Below are 23974 nucleotides of genomic sequence, written 5' to 3' on the forward strand. Positions count from 1 at the left end.
GACAACGCATTCCTAGAAATAATGCTTTTACCAGGAATGTATCAAACAGAAGGCCTAAGCCTCCTGGTCTATGCAGGAGGTGTGGGAAGGGGCGCCATTGGACTGATGAATGCTTTTCCACAATAGACAGACAAGGTAGATCTTTACAGCAGGGAAACGGGCTTCCGGGGCTCCATGGAGCCCCGAAGAGGAAGATTATCCGGTCATTCCCAGTGACAGTGGAGGACAGCCTCTCCCAGGACAATTAGAAGATCCACTGCCCATTGTAAATAATACGGCACTGGATAATACATTAGCTCCAGAGGATGAATCAATTACATCAGGAGGAGATACAAAACATATATTTTGGCAAACTTCTATACAATATCATAGACCCAAACTTCCGGTTAAGGTAAATAATAGGGTGATTTACGGATTACTGGACACCGGAAGTGACGTCACTATCCTTAATCAGCAGTCCTGGCCACAAAACTGGGCTTTAAAAGAGGTTAATGTTCAATTCTTAGGGATCGGAACCCTATCTGAAGTTAAACAGAGCGTTAGATGGATTGACTTTATTGGGCCAGAAGGACAGAGAGGAAGGTTAAAGCCATACGTTGCAGATATTGCTATAAACCTCTGGGGTCGTGATCTACTCCAGCAATGGAATACGCAGATTAAAATTCCTCCTGTATCAGCTAGGAATTATAGACAAGCTCTTAGTGGTAGTAAGAATATAGTAAGACAGTACAGAAAACAGATGCCAAATGTACAGGCTGTGCAGAAGCAAGATGCTAGTGCCAAACCTACAGAGCAACCAAAAGCTCTACCATTAAAATGGCTGACAGATGAACCCGTCTGGGTGGGTCAATGGCCTATGACATCTGAGAAGTTAGAGGCTTTGGAGAAGTTAGTTCAGGAACAGCTAGATGCTGGACATATTGAGGAATCAACTAGTGCATGGAATTCGCCTGTTTTTGTTGTCAAGAAGAAGTCTGGTAAGTGGAGAATGGTTACTGATCTTAGAGCCATCAACAAGGTAATTCAGCCTATGGGGTCTCTACAACCTGGGATGCCGTTACCTTCTCTAATTCCTAAGGATTGGCCAATTATAGTTATAGACTTAAAAGATTGTTTCTTCACCATACCGTTACAAGAAAACGACAGAGAAAAGTTTGCCTTCACAGTACCTACCTATAATAATTCCCGTCCGGTACAGAGATTCCAGTGGAAGGTACTACCTCAAGGTATGTTAAACAGTCCAACTTTGTGTCAATATTTTGTGAATAAACCTCTAGAAATAATTCGTAAAAAATTTCCACATTCGTTAATATATCATTATATGGATGACATATTATTGTCTGATTCAAATAAGGATACTTTGGAAAAGATGTTTGAGGCAGTAAAGGAAATTTTGCCTCGCTGGGGATTACAAATTGCCCCAGAAAAAATACAAAGAGGAGATTCTATTAACTATTTAGGTTATAAAATAGATGCTCAGAAAATTAGACCACAGAAAGTACAGATCAGAAGAGATCGTTACCGGACTCTTAATGATCTTCAAAAACTATTAGGAGAAATCTCTCAATTACAGACGATTATTGGTGTAGAAGGGCATGATTTAAAACACCTGAAAATGGCTTTAAAAGGAGATAAAGACCTAAACAGCCCACGAGTACTATCAGCTGAGGCTGAAAAAGAATTAGAATGGGTAGAAAAGAGAATATTAGAAGCACATGTGGACCGTGTGGATCCAAATCTGGACTGTATTCTGGTTATTTTACCATCTAGAGAATACCCCTCAGGAATATTAATGCAGAGGGACGACATCATTCTAGAATGGGTATTTCTGCCACATAAACAGAATAAAAAATTGAAAACCTATATAGAAAAGGTCTCAGATTTGATATTAAAAGGTAAATTAAGGCTTCGTCAACTGACTGGGAAAGACCCAGCTGAAATTATTGTACCTTTAACGAATGAGGAAATTTCCTCCTTATGGAAGGATAATGAGTATTGGCAAATAGCTTGCAGTGACTTTTTGGGAAGTATTAGTAATAACTATCCCAAAACAGAGAGAATCAAATTCATAAAGAAAACAATTTGGATTCTTCCACGTATCGTGAGGCAAACACCTATTTCTGGAGTTCTTACCTTCTACACGGATGCAAACAAATCAGGTAAGGCAGGGTATAAATCAGGAAATATAAGTAAAGTAGTTCAAAGCCCTTACAACTCCGTACAAAAGGCAGAGTTATATGCCATTCTCATGGTACTTAAAGACTTTACAGAGCCTCTCAATATAGTCACGGATTCTCAGTATGCAGAAAGAGTTGTCCTGCACATTGAGACTGCAGAATTTGTTCCTGATAATACAGAATTAACCTCATTGTTTTTACAATTGCAGGAAATCATCAGAAACAGGACTCATCCTATATATATAACACACATCAGATCCCATACAGGTCTGCCAGGTCCTCTGGCACAAGGCAATGATGAAATTGATCGTTTATTAGTAGGTAATGTGTTGGAAGCTTCAGAATTTCATAAGAAACACCATGTTAACAGCAAAGGTTTAAAGAAGGATTTTTCTATCACCTGGCAACAAGCCAAAGAAATAGTAAGAAATTGTCCCAGTTGCTCATTGTACACTCAAACTCCATTACCAGCAGGTTGTAATCCTAAAGGTGTTCACAGAAATGAACTTTTGCAAATGGATGTATTTCACTTCCCAGAATTTGGCAGTTTGAAATATGTACACCATACTATAGACACGTACTCAGGCTTCCAATGGGCTACTGCCCTCAGCTCTGAAAAAGCTGACTCTGTTATTACACACCTCTTAGAGGTAATGGCTGTTATGGGTATACCTAAAACAATAAAAACTGACAATGGTCCAGCATATGTCTCCAGTAAATTGGAACAATTCTTCAAATATTATAATATAAAACATGTAACTGGTATACCTTACAATCCCACAGGACAAGCAATAATTGAAAGGTCTAACCGAACCTTAAAAGAGATGCTTCATAAACAGCCAGGGAAAACAAAGACACCTAGACACAGGTTACACAATGCTTTACTAACGTTGAATTTTCTTAATGCTGATGAAAAAGGACAAACTGCAGCAGAAAGACACTGGACTACAGAGAAGACTTCTGAACTGAACCAACCGGTGTATTTTAAGGATGTTATGACCTCAGTCTGGAAACCAGGATATGTGTTACGTTGGGGAAGGGGTTATGCTTTTGTTTCCACAGGAGAAGAAAAGGTTTGGGTTCCATCAAAATTAATTAAAATTCGATCAGAACAGAAAACATCTCAGGAGGAGGAAGATAACAGCCCATCTACAAATTCATAGTCCACAATGGGTAAAGTGACCTCCTAAAAGGAAAGAGAAGTGCTTTGTTTTTGTCCTCACAGGTAAACTCAGCAAAGAATACTGGACACATGGATTCCTGTAGAAGAATGAATAGCTACCCTGAGGACCATCAAACACACACTGTGTGGTATCAAAGTCTAAATCTCTCTATATTGCTTTTTCATAGTACACTTTTATCTTTATTTCTTCACATACCTCAGTTCCCATTCATTTAACTGAAGCTGGCTTTGGAGTTGGATTGGCTCTCCTACTCTAAACCCAAGCATGTTATTTAAATACAATTCAGAATTTCTGTATTATATCAAAGAGCCATTGATATAAGACAGAAGAAATAAAATGAGGGACTGTTATCTATGGATTTCTTTTTCTGAACAGTCTAATTTCCTCCAGGTTTTCCATCTTCCCTATTGTCACCTCTTCTGTATGCTTACATGTGAAAGTTAAAATATTTCTTTGTTAACAGTAATGTTCGAGTTTTCCAGAGAACAAGGGATTTCCTGACAGCAATCTTCAACTGCTTCCGAAAGAGAATGAGGATCCACTTCCTTGACTTCACCTGATTCGACTGGAGGCATCTGAATTGCCCCACATCATTGACTCCACCTGACAAGCACTATCCTGAAACTGGCTTGAAACTACATCACTCTACACAACTCCGGACCAAGAAACTGAAACAGCACATCTTCTACAATCTGACCAGAGCTTCAAGATAAGAGCTTCAATCAACACTAGAACCCCAGTCAGGAACTTCAATCAAGCATCTCCTGCCATACTGAGACTGTCTGATCTACTGAGATTTTGTTATACTAACATTTTCTTTTCACAGGTCCCCATGAGATTATCATCGTCCCATCTCAGCAGGAAGTAGTTTTGAGAATTCCACGCCCCCTCTCCCTACTATTGATATTATAAGTTTACACCTGTTAGTGTTAGTTTTCCATTATTTTAGAGTTGGGATTGGAAAGAGGTGTTCATATTTGGGTGTTTCTTTAAGATAAGTTTAGGTTTAGATAGAATAGATGTTTGATACATTTTGTTCATGGACACAAGTTAGTTGTCTTTTTTTAGACTAAAAGGGGAATTGTAGGAGGAAGTCTGATGCCGCCATTAAACATGTGACTTACTAGAGGCGCATACAGATGAGGTAATAAAAGGGCGGTTTACCACACCGCTAACCACACCCACTTTAGGCAGGACTAAAGACGTATACGGCTGGACGTAAAGACGTATACGTACGTAGGCGGAACTACGTCACTAGCCAAGCCCACTTTTGGGCATGGCTAGGGGCGTTACGGGGGAAGGCATAAAAGACAGCGCACAGGAAGTCTCGCTCTCTTTTCCTGGAGTTCGGCTTCCGGTCCAGTCGCTAGCGGAGATCTGCTGGGCTTCTCGGGGTTTGGTATCTTGTGAGTAATTTTCTAAATTAAATACTTAGCTTCACTTTCCTTAATTGTGTGTCGCGTATCGTTACAGCGTCTGTAAAGCCAACAATCCTTCTGTGTATATCCCAGACTGCAGTAACTATAAACACTTGCAAACTTTGTTCATCACCCTAATTCTTTGTTTTACATTCACTTTTTCCTCTGCCTGGCTGAAAAGCCATTACCTCTCCTCTTCCCTTGAAATCTTACCTGTGTTGGCCAGTTTTATGCCAACTTGACACAAGCTACAGTCATCTGAGAGGAGGGAGCCTGAACTGAGAAAATGCCTCCATAGTATCTGACTGTGGGAGGACCTGTCGGGAATTTTCTTAATTAGTGGTTGGGGTGGTGCCATCCCTGGGCTGGTGATCATTGGTGCTATGAGAAAGCAGACTGACAGGCCATGGGGAGCTAGGCAGTGAGCAGCATCGCTCCAAGGCCTCTGTCTTGGCTCCTGGCTCCAGGCTCCCACTCAGTTTGAATTCCTACTTTGACTTCCCTCAACAGACTGACTCAAGATATGTCAATCAAATCAACTCTTCTCCAAGTGGCTTTTGGTCATGGTGTTTCATCACAGCAATGGTGACCCTAACTAAGTCACTATCTGTCCCCAACACAAAACTCGGGCGGCTTTCTTCATGAAAGCTCAGTCCTCACCCAGGGGTGGCCGTTACCTTCTGCACCTTCTGGACCCTCTGATTTGTCCCTCTGTGAAGGAGCCTCTCTCCCTCTGCCTCGTACTGGCCAGTGTCGCTGTCACCTCCTCTATTTGGAGGGGAATATTCTACTCAAATTTTTTTTCTGCCTAGCAAAACCGAAATATGTATGGGTAGAAGGCTTCCATAGTGGTGAATCAGTTTTCTGGATGCCCCTTTCATTCTGAGCAATATCAGTATATGATCTGTGAGATAAGGAAGGACAAGATTCCACTTGTGTCTGTTTGGGGGCGGGAGCTTGACCAGAAAGCGCTTCTGTAGTGTGTGTGGTGGGCCTGAGCTTCTGGGGCTGCTGTGTCGCTGAGCATGAGGTAACACACTGACTTTCAGTAGAAATCTCAGGTTCATGTCGGGCCCCATGGAACGTACCCTAGTGTGTTTTCCTCTGGGTCAGCAAATGGCATTTCTTAATTCAGGAAACTGAGCAAGGGTGAGGAGGGCTGTGGGAGGAGTTTTGACGGGGAATGATGACCTGGGGCCAAGATTCCAAAGCCAGAGAAAGAGTTTCCATTCTAGAAGAGAGCGAAGGCTTTTCTCTAAGCCGCTAAGTGTGCCACACAGAGAACTCCAACGTGTTATTTCTATTTGAAGGGACAAAGCCCACTGGAGTATGTGGCTCTGGCAGGCCTTGCCTTTCTGCCCCATTCCCAGATTCCATCCCTGAAGCTAGCCACCAAGGTCTAGTCCCTTAATTGACCACTCTCTCCTCCTGAGGCTGACCGCCAGCTATCAAAGGCCCCCTTTGGCTCATCTAATTAACATGCCCAGTTAAAATTAAACACCTCATCCTAACATGGGGTTTCCCATTTTTGCCTTTATAAGCTATCATTTGACTATGGGCCACATCTGCCTCCTCTCTATCCAGAGGCCGTCCTTTGTCTCTCTGGGAAAAATATCCCTGTCATCTTCCTCTTGTCCCCTTCCCCATCACCCCCTATGCCCTTTACCACCCATCCTAGCCCATTCTAGCACAAACATCACCTTCTTCTCTTAAAATGATGCCTGCAGCGTCATTTGCTGCTGCTTTTTTATTTTCTGCCTGGGTCAGAAAACAGCCACTTTAACTTTTCTTCTCTGCTTAATACAGGATACCTCTGTGAAAATGAGTGTTCGGGTGTGGCTTGTGCCTAATCCGGGGTCTGTGAGGAAGCCCCAAGTGTTTGGGGGTCTCTTTCACTCTCCATCTCAAATAAGTTCAGGAGATACAGTGGTCAGTTGTTTTCCCACATCTGCAAACTAATGACAGCACAGAGCTGTAAGCCTCTCCCTCCTCTGGGTCGTACCCTCTGCTCAGACTCCTGAGTGTTCAAGGCTGCAGACTTTCCTTTTTCCTGACGGCACTCTCACTCACAAAGCCTCTCACACCCACACATGAAAGGCTGTGCCTGAGCAGCTACTGTAGTCATCACAGAGGAGGTGCCCGGGAAGGGCAACAGCGACCGTACAGAGATGGCAAAATACGAGGGGCCTGGGGTGCCTCTTTGTGTTGCCTTGACAACACGGGTGTTTGTTTGCCTAACCGTTTAACACTCAGCCAAAGTACTTACTACATCTGGAAGGTGGAGTACGTGCACGAGGGCCCCATGAGGACGCAGCCCATATTATGCTCTCTCTGTGGGAGAAAAAGAAAATTACTGAGACCTAAAAGAAATCCAGTCACCAACCAATAGGCAGAAAAGAGGTGGGTAGGAACACTACGAGAAACGGGATCCCCAAGAGTCTGTATGAGGAATAGGGAGAAGCTGCTCAAATGATGGGAACAGAGGAGGAAGAGGCTTGCCTAGCCCTCCTCCCCATTGCTAGCTCTGACCCCAAATGGGGTTTTAAACGAGAATTACAGGCTCTCCAAAACCACGTGGGCATGCAAGACACCCCCTCCTCCAGGCGTCTTATAAAAGGGCTTCCAGACTGTGGGGCTATAATTCTAGAAGTTTCACAGTGACCTGATGGGTAGTTTCATGGGTATACCACATGGGTCAGGATGGGTATACCACATCCACTACATGGGTATCATATTTACTCTTATTCTTGGGAGGCTGGGAAGATTCCAATGTAAGGATAATGAAGTAAATCCAAGGGGAAGAAATGGTGTGTGGTGCTTATCGGCTATTTAGATTACATCTTTTGAGATATGTCTGTTCATTTCTTTAGTCCATTAATTGTTTGGGTTGGTTTTTTTTTTTGGTATTTAGTATTCTTAGTTCTTTGTATATGAAAGCTATTAATCCTCTGTTAAATTTTAGTTAGCAATGAATTTCTCTTATTCCAAAGACTGACTCTTCACCTGACTGTTTCCTTTCCTGTAGAAATACTTTTTTTTTTTTGGTTTTTTCGAGACAGGGTTTCTCTGTGGCTTTGGAGGCTGTCCTGGAACTCCCTTGGTAGTCCAGGCTGGTCTCGAACTTACAGAGATCCGCCTGCTTCTGCCTCTCGAGTGCTGGGATTAAAGGCGTGCGCCACCAACACCCGGCCCAGAAATACTTTTAAGTTTGTGAATTTTCGTTCGTTGAATATAGTCTCAATTCTTGAACAACCAGAACCCTGTTCAGGAAGTCCCTGCCTATATCAGTATCTAGGAGTGTTTCCTCTACTTTCCCCACTATGAGTTTCAGAGCTTCCTGTTTTACACACAGGTCTTGGGTCTATGTAGAGTGGATTTTTGTGTCTAGTTTCATTTGTCTGCAGGTGGACACACAATTTCCCAGCACCGTCTGTTGGGGAGGCTGCCTTCTGTCTTTTCTCCAGTGTGCATTTTCACATCTCTGAAGTCAGGTGACGACAGCTGTGGGCTTTACATCTGGGTCTTCTATGCCATCCCATTGATCGGGGTGTCTGCTTTTGTGTGGGTACCATGCTGTTTTTCTTAGGGTGACTCAGTAGGGTCACTTAAATTAGATGTGCTGACATGTCTAGCATTATTCTTCTTGGTCATTTTCATTATCTGGGGTCTTTGTGCCTCCATATAAAATTTTAACCCCCCCCCTTATTTCTGTGAAGAATGGCATTGTACTTTTGATGTGGATTGTGTTAAATTTTTTTTATAAAAGAGATATTTTGCCAGGCAGTGGTGGTGCACGTCTTTAGTCCTAGCACTCGGGAGGCAGAAGCAGGTGGATCTTTGTGAGTTTGAGGCCAGCTTGGTCTACAAAGCGAGTTCCAGGATAGCCAGGGCTATTGCACAGAGAAACCCTGCCTTGAGAAAAAACAAGATGTTTTTACAAAGTTTATTCTTTTGATCATTGAGCACTTGAGGTTTTCCGGTTTTCTTGTGTCCATTTTAACTTTCTTCAGGGCTTTTAGTTAATGTGGTAGAGGCTTTTCACTTACTTAAATTTATTTCAAGGTTTATGTTCTTGTGAATTTGTGAGTTTTATGATTGTGTTTTCCTGATTTCTTGTATGCATTTCTGCCAGCATGTAAAAAGACTGCTGGGTTCATGCTATTTTGTGTTCTGACACTTTACTGAAAGTGTGCAGCGGCTCTAGAGTCTTCTGGAAGAATCTTCAGGGCTCTCACATATGGAACCCTCCCATTTACAAATAGAATGCTTTGACTTCTTTCTTTCCTGTTAGGACCACGTTTATTTCCCTCTCTTGTCTTATTCCTGCAACTAAGACGTTCAACATTTTAGCAACAAGAATGGAAAAAGGTCACATCATTGCCTCTTTGTTTCTCATCTTTGTAGAAATGTTTTTTTATTCATTTTTATGATGTCAACTGTATGTAATATAAACATGTTATACATATATATTATACATATATATATATGGTTGTGTTGAGCTATATCTGCTCCACTTCTAGTATCTGCAAGGCATTTATCATGAAGGGATGCTGGATTTTTTTCAAAAGTGTCTATTTAAATGGTACTATGACTTCTAGGCTTGAGTCCCTGTGTGATGTGTTGTTTATTGCTTTTTTAAAATTATTTATTGGCTTATTTTTGAACTAACCCATGTACCTCTAGAATGAAGCTATCTTGATCATTGTGAATGATCTTTCTGATGGATCTCGTGTGTGTGTGTGTGTGTGTGTGTGTGTGTGTGTGTGTGTGTGTTTGTGCATACCCGGTACTGCAGGTACATATAGAAGCCTGAAATCGACATCGAATACCTTCCTCAGTCTCTCTGGATTTGGTCTTATGAGATATGATTATTCACTAAACCTGGAGTTTATTAGTTCTTCTAAGCTGTCTCTCAAGCAAGCCACAGGATCCCCCTGCCTCTACGTCTCCAGTGTTAGAATTACATGCACACACTGTCATGACAGGGAGTTCTAGGAACCAGACTCAGGTCTCATGCTTACAGACTGATGGAGCCACCTCCGTAGTCCTCTACTGTGTTCTTGAATTTAGTTTACAGGGATTTTTGTTTGTTTGTCGAATCTTTGTGTTTATGGGGGAGATTGGGCTGCAATGTTGTTTTATCTTTATCTGGTTTTGGTATCAGAGATTGGCTTCATACAAAGAGTTTGCAAGTGTTGACTCTCTTTCTGTTTTGTGGAATAATTTGAGAAAGGTCAATGTTAGTTCTTTCAAGGCCTGGTAGACTCCTACATTGAATCCATCTGGGCCTGGACTCCTTTTAGTTAGGAGATTTTAGTTGTAGTTGTTGCTTTGGTCCCATTGCTTGTCGCAGACCTGTTTAAACTGTTTATCTCATCTTTGTCTCACCCTGTGGGCCATGTACATCTAGAAATTTACCTAAACTTCGTAGATTTTCCAGTTGATGGAACTAGTGTTCCAAGTATGTCCCTGCAGCTTTCTGAATTTCATTGCTTATGTGTTGTGATGTCTCCATTGCCAACACCAAGCTTATTAATTTGGTTTAGCTCTCTTTCAGTTAGTTTGGCTAAGATCTTGCTGATTTTGTTTGCCTTTTTAGAGAGCTAACTTACTGTTTAATAGATTCTTGTATTTTTCCCATTTCTACTTAATTAATGTGAGTTCGGATCTTAATTACTCTTGTCTACCCCTTGCTCCTGCGTCTCAAAGGCTCTGAGAGGCATCATTGAGTTATTTTTTGTGTGATCTCTCTGGTGCTTTAGTGTAAGCACTCAGGGTTATGAATTTCCCTCTTAGGAATGCGTTCATTCTATCCCAGACTTTGTCATGTTGCATTTTAATTTTCAGTTGATTCTAGGGATATTAAACAGATTCCTTCTTAATGTCTTCAATAATCCATTCATTACATAGTAGTGTATTGTTTAATCTCCATAGGTCTGTCAATTTTCTGTAGTTTCTCTTGCTGTAGACTTCTAGCCATATTCCATTTGTGTTAGAATATAAGAAGCTATTTTAGGTTTCTTATATTGTTGAGACTTGCTTTGTGTCCTAACGTGTTACCTATGTTAGAGAATATTCCATGGGTTACTGAGGTGAATACACTCTGCAGTGTTAGTGTGGAATGCTCTTTATATGCTTTTTAGGTCCATTTAATCTATTAAACATTTAACTGTGCTGATTTCCTGTTTGTTTGTTTTTCTGAGACAGGGCTTCTCTGTATAACAGCTCCGACTGTCCTGGAACTTGCTGTATAGACCAGGCTGCCTTCTGAGTGCTGGGCTCAAAGGTGTTCACCACCAACTCCCTTCCCTGTTCATTGCCCCCACCCAGGATGATCTGTCTATTAGTAAGAGTAGGATATTGAAGTCATATACAATGGTACAAATAAACATTTAAACACCTATCCAAAATACTAAATCTTTAACAAGACAAAAATTTGAAACTTTTAAAATGAAAATTCCCTTTATACCACAGTGTATACATAGAATGTTCCAGGAGATCCCCCATTCCTTGGGAACTCTCTGGTACAAAGTCAGGGTACCCTGGCATCAGATCATACAACAGCATGACCAAAAATGATGCAGTAGATGTTTTGAATAAATATGCCTACATTTCACACTGTGAATATATGACCTATCCAGGAAAAGAAGGCACTTACTGTGATTTCCCTGAGCAGGTCAAGGCCTTCACAGGTGCTGCTCCGGCAGTCACCTGACTTATGAATCAGACCATCGGAGTACATGAATGTTGCATTCACAGTCACATTTAGGCCTGTTACCAGAAATTGGGGGGAAAATCAGAAATCAGTGTTATGCTTCTACAATTTACCCAGCTGTGAGACACTGCCCTCACTAATGGATTTTGGGGGTGGAGGGGAAGGAGCTAATCTTGGTTGTTAACTTGACCATATTTGGAAATAACTAAAACCAAGTAGCTAGGCATGCCTGTGAAGGATTTCTCTTGGTTGAATTACTTGATTTCAGATCACAGGTCATAAGATCCACCCTAAATCTGGGTCACTCCTTCTGGTGGCAACCCACACAAAGAACAGAGACAGCAAGTATGTGCCTTTTTTCCCTTCCCTTCTTTCTTTATTTCTTCCTTCCTTCCTTTCTTCCTGCCTCTATTCTCACTGCCAAACCCATCCATCCTCATCCATTCCTTCACTTGTGTTAGACCCAACATCTTCAGGATTTAATGTAGACTGGAGGCCAGCAGCTCTCCAGGACTCCTTGGGACTCCAGCACCAGACTGGGACTGCTGAGACTCTAGTCTCATGGACTGAACAATCCTGAATTTGTGGTCTTACATCTTGGGCTCTGATTATCATCCACGCAACAGTCAACACATGGCTACTCCATTCTGCAATATCCCCTGCACTCTTCTATGAGTTCTTGATACAGCATTGAGGAAAACCAGACCCTGGCTCCCTGAGGTCTACATATTCCCTGGGAGATCACACAGGATGGTGTTATTGCCAATGGCATAGTGAAAGGAGCCCCACTCGGGGTGCCAGGACCCGAGAGAGGTAAGAATGTGAGCCACACATATGTACAGTTTCTAGGTAGGGAAAAATCAAAGAACAGTCAAGAATCATCCTTGACATGTCTCAGAAGCACCAGGGAAGCCTGTGTACTTGCTGTTAGTGATCGAGGGGAAGAATAGATGTGGGAGATACTGAAAGATCGTATCAGGCATGTGTGTGCATTTCATTGTAGAATGGAATAGTTCTGGAGCATTTTGAGTAAAGAAATTATGATATCTCACTATCGTTTTCAAAGGATTTCCGGTGTGGGAGTAGATTGTAGAGAACAAGAAGAGAAAAAAGCAGAAAGACTAGTTAGAGGACTACTGACAGCTTAGACTATCTTGGAATAAACTAGTGGTGGCATATTGGAGGCAATAAGTGGTTGCATTTTGAATGCGGTCTGAGGGTGGGGCCAGTAAGAAATTGCTGATGGATGATATTTAAGAAAAAGAAGGACTGCAGCTCCCATCCCGGTGGGAGTCAACACACCCACAGGACCAGGACCAGGACCAGGAAAGGAGAACTACCAGAGTGTTGGACCTGCTTGCACCCACCAAAAGGGAACCCTGGTTCCCTACCCACCAGGAGAGGAAGGGGCTCTTTTTGTACCCACTGGAAGAAGGGATGGGAAGGAGAAAATACAAAACAAACTCAGCAACAGAAAAACAAGTATGACACCGCCAGAGTCTAGAGATTCTACACTAGCAAGACTTGAACATTCCAATGCATATGAAGCAGAAGAAAATGACCTTAAAAATAACTTCATGAAAATGATAGAGGTCCTCAAAGAGGATATGAGAGAATCCCTTAAAGAGCTGGAAGACATATCAAACCAAAAATGCAAGAAATGGAAGAAAAAACAAACCAAAAAAATACAAAAAAATGTAAGAAATGGAGGAAAAGACAAAGCAAAAATTGCAAGAAACAGTCCAAACAGTGCAAGGGTTGAAAGCTGAAACAGAGACAATAAAAAAAAAAACACAGTCTGAAGAAATGCTGGAAATAGAAAAGCCAGGCAAACAGTCAGGTACTACAGACTTCTTGCAAGCATAACCAACAGAACAAAAGAGATGGAGAGAAAATCTCAGGCATTGAAGATATACTAGGATAAATAGATTCATTGACCAAAGAAAATCTTAAGTCAACAAATCCCTAACACAAAATAACCAGGAAATATGAGACACCGTGAAAAGACCAAGCCTAAGAACAATAGGTAAAGAAGAAGGTGAAGAAAACCACCTCAAAGGGAGGGCAGAAAACATATTCAACAAAATTATAGAAGAAAACTTTCCCAATCTAAAGAAAGACATGCCAATGAAGGTACAAGAAGCTTACAGAACACCAAATAGAGTGGACAAAAAAAAGTCCCCTTGCCACATAATAATCAAGACCCCAAACATACAGAATAAAGAAATAATATTAAGAGCATATAAGGAAAAAGACCAAGCAACATATAAAGGCAAACCTATCAGAATTATACCTGATTTCTCCATGGAAACTCTGAAAGCCAGAAGGCCCTGGATAGATGTTCTACCAACACTAAGAGACCAAGAATGCCAGCCCAGACTACTATACCCAGCAAAGCTTTCAATCACTATAGATGGAGAAAACAAGATATTCCATGACAAAACCAAGTAAACAATACATATCCACTAACCCAGCCCTACAGAAAGTTCTGGAAGGAAAACTCCAACCCAAAGAAGTTAACTACAACCAGAAAAACATAGGTAATAGATAATCCCACTCTACCAACAGCCAAAAGAAAAAAGGGGTGGAAATGCACATACAATTCCACTACCAATATCCATTCCAAAACAAACAAGAATGAGCTATCAATGGTCATTAATATCCCTCAAAATCTCAAAATTAATGGTCTTAACTTGCCCATAAAAAGACACAGGCTAACAGAATGGATTCCAAGACAGAATCCATCTTTCTGCTGCATACAAGAAGCACACCTCAACTTCAAAGACAGACGTTACTTCAGAGTTAAGGATTGGGAAAAGATTTTCCAACCAAATGAATCCAAGAAATAAGCAGGGGTAGCAATCCTAATATCTAACTAATTAGACGTTAAACAAAAATCAATCAAAAGAGATGAAGGAGGTCATTTTTCACTCGTCACAGGGGAAATCCACCAAAATGAAATCTCAATTTTGAACATCTATGCCCAAAATACAAAGGCATCCACATTTGTAAAAGAAACATTACTAAAACTCAAATCACATATAAAATCTCACACACTTATAGTGGGGGAACTTCAACACCCCACTCTTACCACTAGACAGGACCACAAGACAGAAACTTAACAAAGAAAGGAACTAATAGAAGTTATGACCCAATTGGGTTTAACAGACATCTATAGAACATTCCATCCAAACACAAAAGGATATACCATCTTCTCAGTGCCACATGGAACCTTCTCAAAAACTGACTACATACTTGGCAACATAGCAAATTTCAACAGGTGCAAAAAAACTGGAATACCTCCATGTATCTTATCATACCTCCATTTAAAGTTAGAATTCAACAACAACACAAATTGCAGAAACCCTGCAAACTCATGGAAATTGAATAATGCGCAATTGCACCATCCCTGGGTCAAAGAAGAAATAAAAAAGAAATTAAAGACTTCATAGAATTCAATGAGAATGAAGACACAACATACCCAAACTTATGGGACACTTTGAAAGCAGTGCTAAGAGGAAAGTTCATAACACTAAGTGCCCACATGAAGATATTGGAGAATAGTCACACAAGAGAATTAACAGCACAACTGAAAGCTCTAGAACAAAAGGAAGAAAAGTCACCCCGGAGAAGAAGATGCCAGGAAATAATCAAATTGAGGGCTGCAATCAATAAAGTAGAAACTAGGGAAACAATACAAAGAATCAATGTAATGAAGAGTTGGTTCTTCGAGAAAATCAACAAAATAGACAAGCCTTTATCCGAACTTACCAAACAGCAGAGTGTGACCATGCAAATTAACAAAATCAGAAATGAAAAGGGAGACATAACAATGGATACTGAGGAAATCCAGAGAATCATCAGGTTATACTTTGAAAACCTGTATTCCACAAAATTTGTAAATTTAAAGGAATTTTCTGGATAGATATCACTTACCAAAATTAAATCAAGAACAGATAAGCAGTTTAAAAAGACCTATAACCCCTAAGGAAATAGAAGCAGAAGGGTCTTTGCAAAACTCTTTTTTATGAGTCTTCAATAACTTTGATACCCAAGCCACACAAAGACACAACTAAGAAAGGGAACTTCAGATGAATATCCCTCATGATCATTAATGCAAAAATACTCAATAAAATGAAGCAAACTGGATCTGAGAACACATCAGAAAAATCATCCACCATGATCAAGTAGGCTTCATCACAGGGATGCAGGGACGGTTCAACATATGAAAATCCATTAACATAATCCACCATATAAACAAGCTGAGAAACAAAAATCACATGATCATCTCACTAGGTACTGAAAAAGCCTTTGACAAAATCCAACACTCATTCATGATAAAGGTCTTGGAGAGATCAGGGATAACAGGAAAATACCTAAACATAATAAAAGCTATATACAGCAAACCAATATCCAACATCAAACTAAATGGAGAGAAACTCAATGTGATTCCTCTAGAATCAGGAACAAGACAAGGCTGTCCACTCTCTCCATACTCTTCAATATTGTACTTGAAGTTCTAGTGAGGGATCAAAAATTAAAATTAATAAAAGTTTAAAAACCTGGGCCCTAAATCTATGCAGAGAAAGGGAACTTCCAATGGAAAAGGAAGCTCTTTAAATCAGGGGTGCCATGGCTGGTGCCTGAGCCCCTGCTCTCAGAGAAGGGGAGGTAACTGTCCACCACTCCTGCTAACATTCCTTGCTAATTGTTGGTCATAAAGATCCCCAGCCAGCTGTAAAGATCCCCAGGCCCAGGGGATAGCTGACAGACCCTGTGATCCCTGTAACCCTACAAGCCCATGCCCTGTCTTATCTTACTCAAATGTATCTTGCTTAAAATATATAGTTACTGCTTTACTCTGTACTTTGTATGACCTTAAGTAACCATGAAAACTGAAATTTGTGGCCTTCAGCCTTATGGTCTGCCCCTTTAAGAGCTTCTGTTTTTGGCTGGTGGGCATCTCATTTCCTCCACCTTGGAAAGAGATCCGGCTGGCCAGCTGAACAATAAATGGAACCTTTTGCTTGTGCATCAGAGTGTCAACTCCTTGGGTTAGTCTCTGGGATTCCACGAACCTGGCACAACACTAGCTAGAGCAATAAGGCAACAAAAGGAGATCAAGGGGTGATGGGGGAAGTCCTGTACATTTGTTAATAAAGCACTGTTGAGCCAATAGAAATCTAGATAGGTGGGACTAGGAGTCCAGGAGGATTCTGGGAAGGAGAAACACAAGAGAGTCGACATGTAACGCCATGGGGTAGGAGCCCGGAACTATTCTCCGGTAAGAAACATACTTAGATTAACAATTATGGGGTAATTACTTAAGTCAGAGCTAGCCAGTAAGAAACAAGCAAGGCCAACAGTTCATAATTAATACAGCGTCTTGTGCGTTTATTTGGGGACTACAAGGCGGCAGAGCCCAGGCAGCTGGCGGGGGATAAACCAAAGCGGCTAGCAAAGAAGAAGCTTCTCTTTACAAAGGGGATACAAACAGGAAAGGAAGAGGTCAAACTTTCACTATTTGCAGATGATATGATAGTTTACATAAGTAACCCAAAGAACTCTAACAGGGAACTCCTACAGCTGATAAATACCTTCAGCAAAGTGGCAGGATACAAGATCAACTAAAAAAAAAATCAGTAGCCCTACTATATACAGATGATAAAAGGGCTGGGAAAGAAATCAGAGAAACATCACCCTTTACAATTGCCACAAACAACATAAAATACCTTGGGGTAACTTTAACCAAACAAGTGAAAGACCTGTTTTGCAAGAACTTTGAGTCTTTAAAGAAGGAAATTAAAGAAAACACCAGAAAATGGAAAGGATCTCCCATGCTCTTGGATAGGTAGGATCAATGTAGTAAAAATGGCAATCTTGCCAAAAGCAATCTACAGATTCAAATGCAATTCCCATTAAAATCCCAGCACAATTCTTCACAGACCTTGAAAGAACAATTGTCAACTTTATATGGAAAAATAAAAGACCCAGGATAGCCAAAACAACCTTGGTCAACAAAGCAACGTCCGGAGGCATCACCATCCCTGACTTCAAGCTCTATTATCGAGCTGTAGTCCTGAAAACAGCTTGGTATTGCCACAAAAATAGACTTGAACACCTCAATATTAACCCATACATGTATGAACACCTGAACTTTGACAAAGAAGCTAAAATTATACAATGGAACAAAGAAGACATCTTCAACAAATGGTGCTGGCATAACTAGATATTGGCATGCAGAAGACTGCAGATAGATCTATGTCTATTGCCATGCACAAAACTTAAGTTCAAATGGATCAAAGACCTCAACATAAATCCAACCACACTGAACCTCTTAGAAGAGAAAGTGGGTGGTACCCTTGAATGAATTGATACAGGAGACCGCTTCCTGAACATAACACCAGTAACACAGTCACCGAGATCTACAATTAATAAATGGGACCTCCTGAAACTAAGAAGCTTCTGTAAGGCAAAGGACACAGTCAACAAGACAAAAAGGCATCCCACAGAATGGGAAAAGATATTCATCAACCTCACATCTGACAGAGGGCTGATCTCCAAAATTACAAAGAACTCAAGAAGCAAGTCTCCAAATTAAAAAGTGGGGTACAGAACTAAATAGAGAATTCTCAATAGAGGAGTCTAAAATGACTGAGAGACACTTAAAGTGTTCAACATCGTTAGTCATCAGGGAAATGCAAATCAAAACAACTCTGAGATACCATCTCACTCCTGTCAGAATGGCTAAAATCAAAAACTCCAATGACCGTTTATGCTAGAGAGGATGTGGAGAAAGGGGAACACTCCTCCACTGCTGGTGGGAGTGTCAGCTCATACAGCCACTTTGGAAATAAGTATGGAGATTCCTCAGGAAAAGCGGAATCAGTCTACCACAAGATACAAATTCATACAACAAGGACATCTGTTCCACTATGTTCATAGCAGCATTATTTGTAATAGCCAGAACCTGGGAGCAACCTAGATGCCCGTCAACTGAAGAGTGGATAGAGAAAATGTGGTACATTTACACAATTGAGTGCTACTCAGCAGAAAAAACAATGGAATCTTGAAATTTACAGGCAAATGGACGGCACTAGAAGAAACCATCCTGAGTGATGTAGCCCAGTCACAAAAAGACAAACATGGCATGTACTCACTCATATACGGATTTTAGACATGGATCAGGGGAGTGCCAGCCTACAACTCCACTGACAGAGTCTGGGGAGCAGGAAAGAACCTAAGAGAGATATGCATGGTACCCCAGAGATGAAGAATGAGGCAAGATCTCCTGAGCAGATTGTGAGCAGGGTGGGGGACGGGAGCAGGAGTGGGGGGGAAGAGAGAGGGAGAAGAGGAAGAGAGAGGAGGTAATGGGGGAGCAAGAAGATTGAGTTGGGAGAAGAATTGGGGAGAACAGGATGAGAATAATAGAGGGAGTCATTATAGGTTTGAAGAGAGATCTGGCACCAGTGAGATCTCTAGCGATCTACAAGGATGACAACAACTGGCAAACTAAGCAATAGTGGAGAGAGTATCTTAAATGCCCATCCCTGATAATGAGTTTGACAACTCTACCTTATATGCCATCCTAGAACCTTCATCCAGTGACTGTTGGAAGAAGAGGCAAACACCCACAGCTAAACACTGATATGAACCCCTGGAACCCAGTGACAGAGAGAGAGGAGTGATGAGCAAAGGGGTTAAGACTGGGTTGGTGAAACCCAGAGAAGCAGCTGACCTGAACAAGGGGGAAGCTCTTGGACCCCAGACTGATGGCTGGGAATCCAGCATGGGACTGATCCAGACCCCCCTGAATGTGGGTGTCAGTGAGGAGGCCTAGGCAATCTATGGGACCAGTATTTATCCCTGGCATACAAATGGACTTTGGGTGCCCATCCCATAGTGAGGGATGCTCTCTCAGCCGGGACTCTTGGGGGAGGGCCTAGGCCCTGCCCTGATCGAAATGACAGACTCTGGAGATCCCCATGGAGGTCCTCACCCTCCCTGGGGAACAGAGTGGGGACTGGGATGGGGGCTGGTGAGGGGTGGGGGAGGAGGAGAAGGAGAGGGAGCTGGGATTGAAATGTGAAGCAAGCTTGTTTCTAATTTAAATTTTAAAAAAAGAAAAAGAGGATGCAGGTGTCTCCAATATTTTTGTTCTGAGGACGTGGATAATGGGTAGTGTTACTTCTGAGGAAGTGGGTAATGGGGACCGTTACTGGCGAATGAAGGAACGAATAAGGGAAGGAAGGGCATGTTTGTGAGTGAAGAGTGCTGAAGAAGGATCAAGAACTTTCTTTGGTGGGAAGCTAAAGGCGGACGTCCTTCTGTATGTATGTTTCTCTTATTGGTTGATGAATAAAACACTGATCGTCCAGTAGCCACGCAGGAAATATAGGTGGGGCTACCAGATGAGGATAGTGCTGGGGAGGGGGAGGCAGAAAGAAGCCATCAGGAAGAGACACCATGTAGCTACTGGGAAGAGAGGACGCCAGAAGTTCTCTGGTAAGATAAAACCATGTAGAAACACATAGATTAGTAGTTACGGGTTAATAATTAAGAGAGACCTAGCCAGTAAGAATCCCGAGCCATCAGTCAACACTTTAATAATTAATATGTCTCTGTGTGTTTATTTGGGGTTGAAGGGTGGTGGGACCTGGAGGACAGAAACTCAGACTACAGGAAGCCAGACATCATAAGCCTCACACCTGAGAAGTGGAGAACGGAGGATCTGGAATGCATGTCAACCTGGAATACAAGAAAACCTCTTTTCAGACAACACAAGGTCTAGGCCAAAAGCTGCAATGGGGACTGCATCCCATTGTTCCATGTGTATTAATAAAAGATGGACGTTGACATTGAAACCACGGTTGTCTGGACTTGCACCCCCAGAGGCCAGAAGAGGGCATAGGATGCCCTGGAACTGGGGTTTCAGATAGTGGGGAGTTGCTCTGGGTGTTGGGAACTGAACCCAGATCTTCTGCAAGAGCAGCAAGTGTGCTTAAAGTCTGAGCCATCTCACAGCCTAAGAACTCCACTCTTTGGTTTGTTTTCAAGACAGGGTTTCTCTGTGTAACAGCTCTGGCTGTCCTGGAACTCACTCTGCAGACCAGGCTGGTTGCAAACGCAATAGAGAGTCACCTGCCTCTGCCTTGTGAGTGCTGATATTAAACGCATGTGCCACTATGCCTGGCTTAGAACGTCACTTTTTATATTAGGCATTTCCTGAAGTCAAGTGACCTGTGTTCATCCCTGCTTGGGGTGTTTAGATAACAAAGAGTTCCTATATTTAGGTGAAGACAAAGGCATGATGCTAAAATTCCTGGGGGTTGCTATGTACCACATCTTAACGATAAAAAAGTGCTGGTACAGCCAGATGGAGGCAGATGCAGGAACCCACGACTAACCAATGGGCCAAGCTCCTGGAGTACAATCGAAGTGAGGGAGGAGCGATAATATGGACAAAGGAGTCAAGACCATGATGGGGAAACCCACAGAATCAGCTGACCCCAGCTAGTGAGAGATCAATGACTTAGGTCTGACAAATTGGGGAATCTGCACAAGACAGAACTAGACTCCTTTAATATAGGTGACAATGGTGTGACTGGGACAATATATGAGGCCACTGGCAGTGTGTCCAAGACCTAACTCTAATGCACAAACTGACTTAGTGGAGCCCATTCTATATGGAGAGATGCCTTGCTCAGTTTAGACACAGGGGTGTGGGGTGGAGAGGTGCCTTGGTCCTGCCTCAAGGAGATGATGGGACAGACTTGATAGACTTCCTAGGGGGAGAACTCACCCTCTCCATAGAGCAGATGGGAGGAGGGGGAGTGGAAGGAGTAGGAGGAAAGGAGGGAGGGGGGGCTGGGACTGGAATGTAAAAAATAAATGAATAAAAAGATGAGTGTATGGAATCATCACTCAGTTGCTAGGTAGTGGAGCAGAATTTCAAAGTCAGGTTGTATGAACTTAGCTACCAAGATGTGAACCGATGCCCTTCACTGCTTCTTTGATGTGTCAGGCAACATGTTCTCTTAATGCCATCAATAGTATTTGCAAAGGTGCTACCAACAGCTTTTACTGAGCGCTGGTGTGCCCCAGTGCCAGAAGCACTTCCATAGGTTTTCTCACTTTACCCACAGGCCACGACTGCCGTTTATCCTGGTTGCCTAGGTGGCGAAACTGAGCTTCAGCGAGGTTAGGCGACTTGCTTTGGGTTGCACAGAAGGTAAATAGTCAGGAATATAAACCAAGTTCTATCACAACTCTGCCGATAATATCCCATTGCTTTGTCTTAATGAAAAGTGTATCCAATGGTGGGTCATTTACAGTGGCAGTATGATACACTCGTGGGACTCAGCCAGAAATAGATCAACATCTCATTTAAATGGACCTTATGTAAAATGATTGACATCTGCAGTGAAATCAGTGTCTGCCATGGCAACCCCACAGAGTTGCAGTCACTGAAGAAATGGTGTGGTGGAACTCTCCAGAACTTCCCTGGCACGTGACAGATACTCAGAGATATGGAGATGCTTAACACCCAGGGTTACACAGAGAATCTTAACCCAAGTTCTTAGATTTCAAACCCAGCGTCCTTCCCATTGGACCACACTGTCTCTCAGTAAACATGTGTGTTGCCAATAAATATGTACATGCTATCATACAGCCTCCTAGTTCTATCACAGGTGTGGATCAGACAGGTTCATGGGCATCTGAATCTAGTTTGGATACAACTGGGAAAATGACATATATGCACAGAAGTAAGTTCTCAACCCCAAGAGATTTTAAACAGAAATTAATACATGCCATCTTTAAGACCCAAAGTAACCATTAGGAAGGATCAAGTACTTATTGACTCATGAGGCCCCTGTTGATTTTTTTTTCATTTTCTTTACATGTTTTACGTCAAATTAAAAAAATTGATTTTTATGAGTAAAAGATAAAGTCAAGAAAACAACAATTAATTCGATGGCAAACATAACCCTGGCTGTATCCGATAATGAGAGAGAGGCCGGAGAAAAATCTTGCTATGGACAAGAAGTACAGAGGAAGGCTGGATACCGGTGTGAGTTTCTCCCTTCTTGACCAGAAACCCTCTGGGACCTCGGGTCCATCCCACATCTTGCATCTGAACAGCTACAGAAGGGAAGCATGGTAGCTCAGGCTGGGCAAGAGACCCAGTTTTCAGTGGCGTGTGTCCCTGCTGTGAGGGCTTTGCCTTGGCTTCCCACAGGATCATCAGCTGCCTCCAGCCCCACTCCCCAGGAAGCAAAGGAAGGGGTTTGGAGATAAATGTAGAGGAGTTTGGACGATCAGGCAAAGTCTGCAAGGTCTCAGCCAGAAGCCTAGCAAGGGGTGGGTCAGAGAAAGGAGGAGCCCTTGGCCGCATTCTTACCGGCTTCACTCAGGCGCTGGCGCACTATGTCCAGGCCTTCGTTGACTGCATCGCTCAAGTTTTCCAAGGGTTCCTTGTAGGCCGAATTGTTCATCATCAGGACACTGATGTGGTAGGTGCCATCGCGGCAGTTCTTCCTCGTCTGGGAGGTCCAGAATGTCCGCCCGGGCTGGAAGAGCATTAACCAGGCAGCCAAGGCCAGCAGTGAGGTCTTCATGACCCGCTCACCTCAGCACCATGCCCCTGGGGTGGATTGCTTGTGGAGACGCAGTGAGCCCCTCTGGACAGCCGCTAGACAGAGTCCCTTGGTCCTCTCTTCCCCACACACCTTTCTGGTCTTGCCACAATGGTCACAGGGGCCCGTGAGACTCAGCCTGCCTGCCAGTAATTAGCAGGTACATTATGGTCGGAGGTAAAGCAAAGTTCACCCGGTGTGTTTGCACACAGAAAGGTCAGAGCTATAAACAGCAGGATTACCAGGGCCTCGTCCAATAAAAATACACCAGTTTGTGACACATCGCTGGGAAGACGGAAAAGAGGAAGGGAGCAGTATATTTTACATAACAGGCTTTATGAAATGGAAAATAAAGGTCGAAGGGCTTGTGGAAAGCACACACGTGACGGCCCATCAGTACTCCAGCTGTAGCTGCTCATCAACATGGAAACCTCTACGGGGAAGAGCCACGCGTCCAGGGAGACCCTGCTTATCAACACTTCACTGTGCGTTGGACAGTAGCAAGACTCTGGGGACATAATCACGAACGATGCAGATACATGGATGTCCTTGTGGATCAGGCATTCCTTCTAACGGGGTGGACAAACATTGGGCTGGTGGACTGCTAAGGTCAACAATGAAGAAAACTATAGAGTGATCTGGGAACACACGGAAAATTAGCATAACCTATTCTAGAAGGTGAAGGAAGCTTCCCTGAGACCATAAGTGTCGTTAGCTGAATGGGAAGGCAGAGAGCATTTGCTAGGCAGGGGATGGACCCTGCAAAGACACAGAGGTGGGAAGGGGCGAGGTGTGTTGGAGACACAGCATGGCTGGCGTGCAGCGAGCTACAGTCGGGTGG

At 42.6% G+C, this 23974-nt stretch overlaps 1 protein-coding gene across 1 annotated transcript in view; it reads right to left on the minus strand.

Moving 5' to 3' along the window:
* Positions 1–23324, minus strand: part of Gucy2c (guanylate cyclase 2C) — an 81052-nt gene extending 57728 nt beyond the window's left edge. The window contains exons 1-3 of the mRNA XM_005072889.4: positions 22899–23324; positions 11438–11550; positions 7046–7110 (exon numbers count right to left, since the gene is read on the minus strand). Coding sequence (XP_005072946.1) covers positions 7046–7110; positions 11438–11550; positions 22899–23115 — 395 coding nt within the window. The 5' untranslated portion in view covers positions 23116–23324. The remainder of the gene's footprint in view (positions 1–7045; positions 7111–11437; positions 11551–22898) is intronic.
* Between the last annotated feature and the right edge of the window lie 650 nt (positions 23325–23974).

This window comes from Mesocricetus auratus, unplaced genomic scaffold (genome assembly GCF_017639785.1).
Source record: "Mesocricetus auratus isolate SY011 unplaced genomic scaffold, BCM_Maur_2.0 Super-Scaffold_100001, whole genome shotgun sequence".
NCBI classification, from domain to species: domain Eukaryota; kingdom Metazoa; phylum Chordata; class Mammalia; order Rodentia; family Cricetidae; genus Mesocricetus; species Mesocricetus auratus.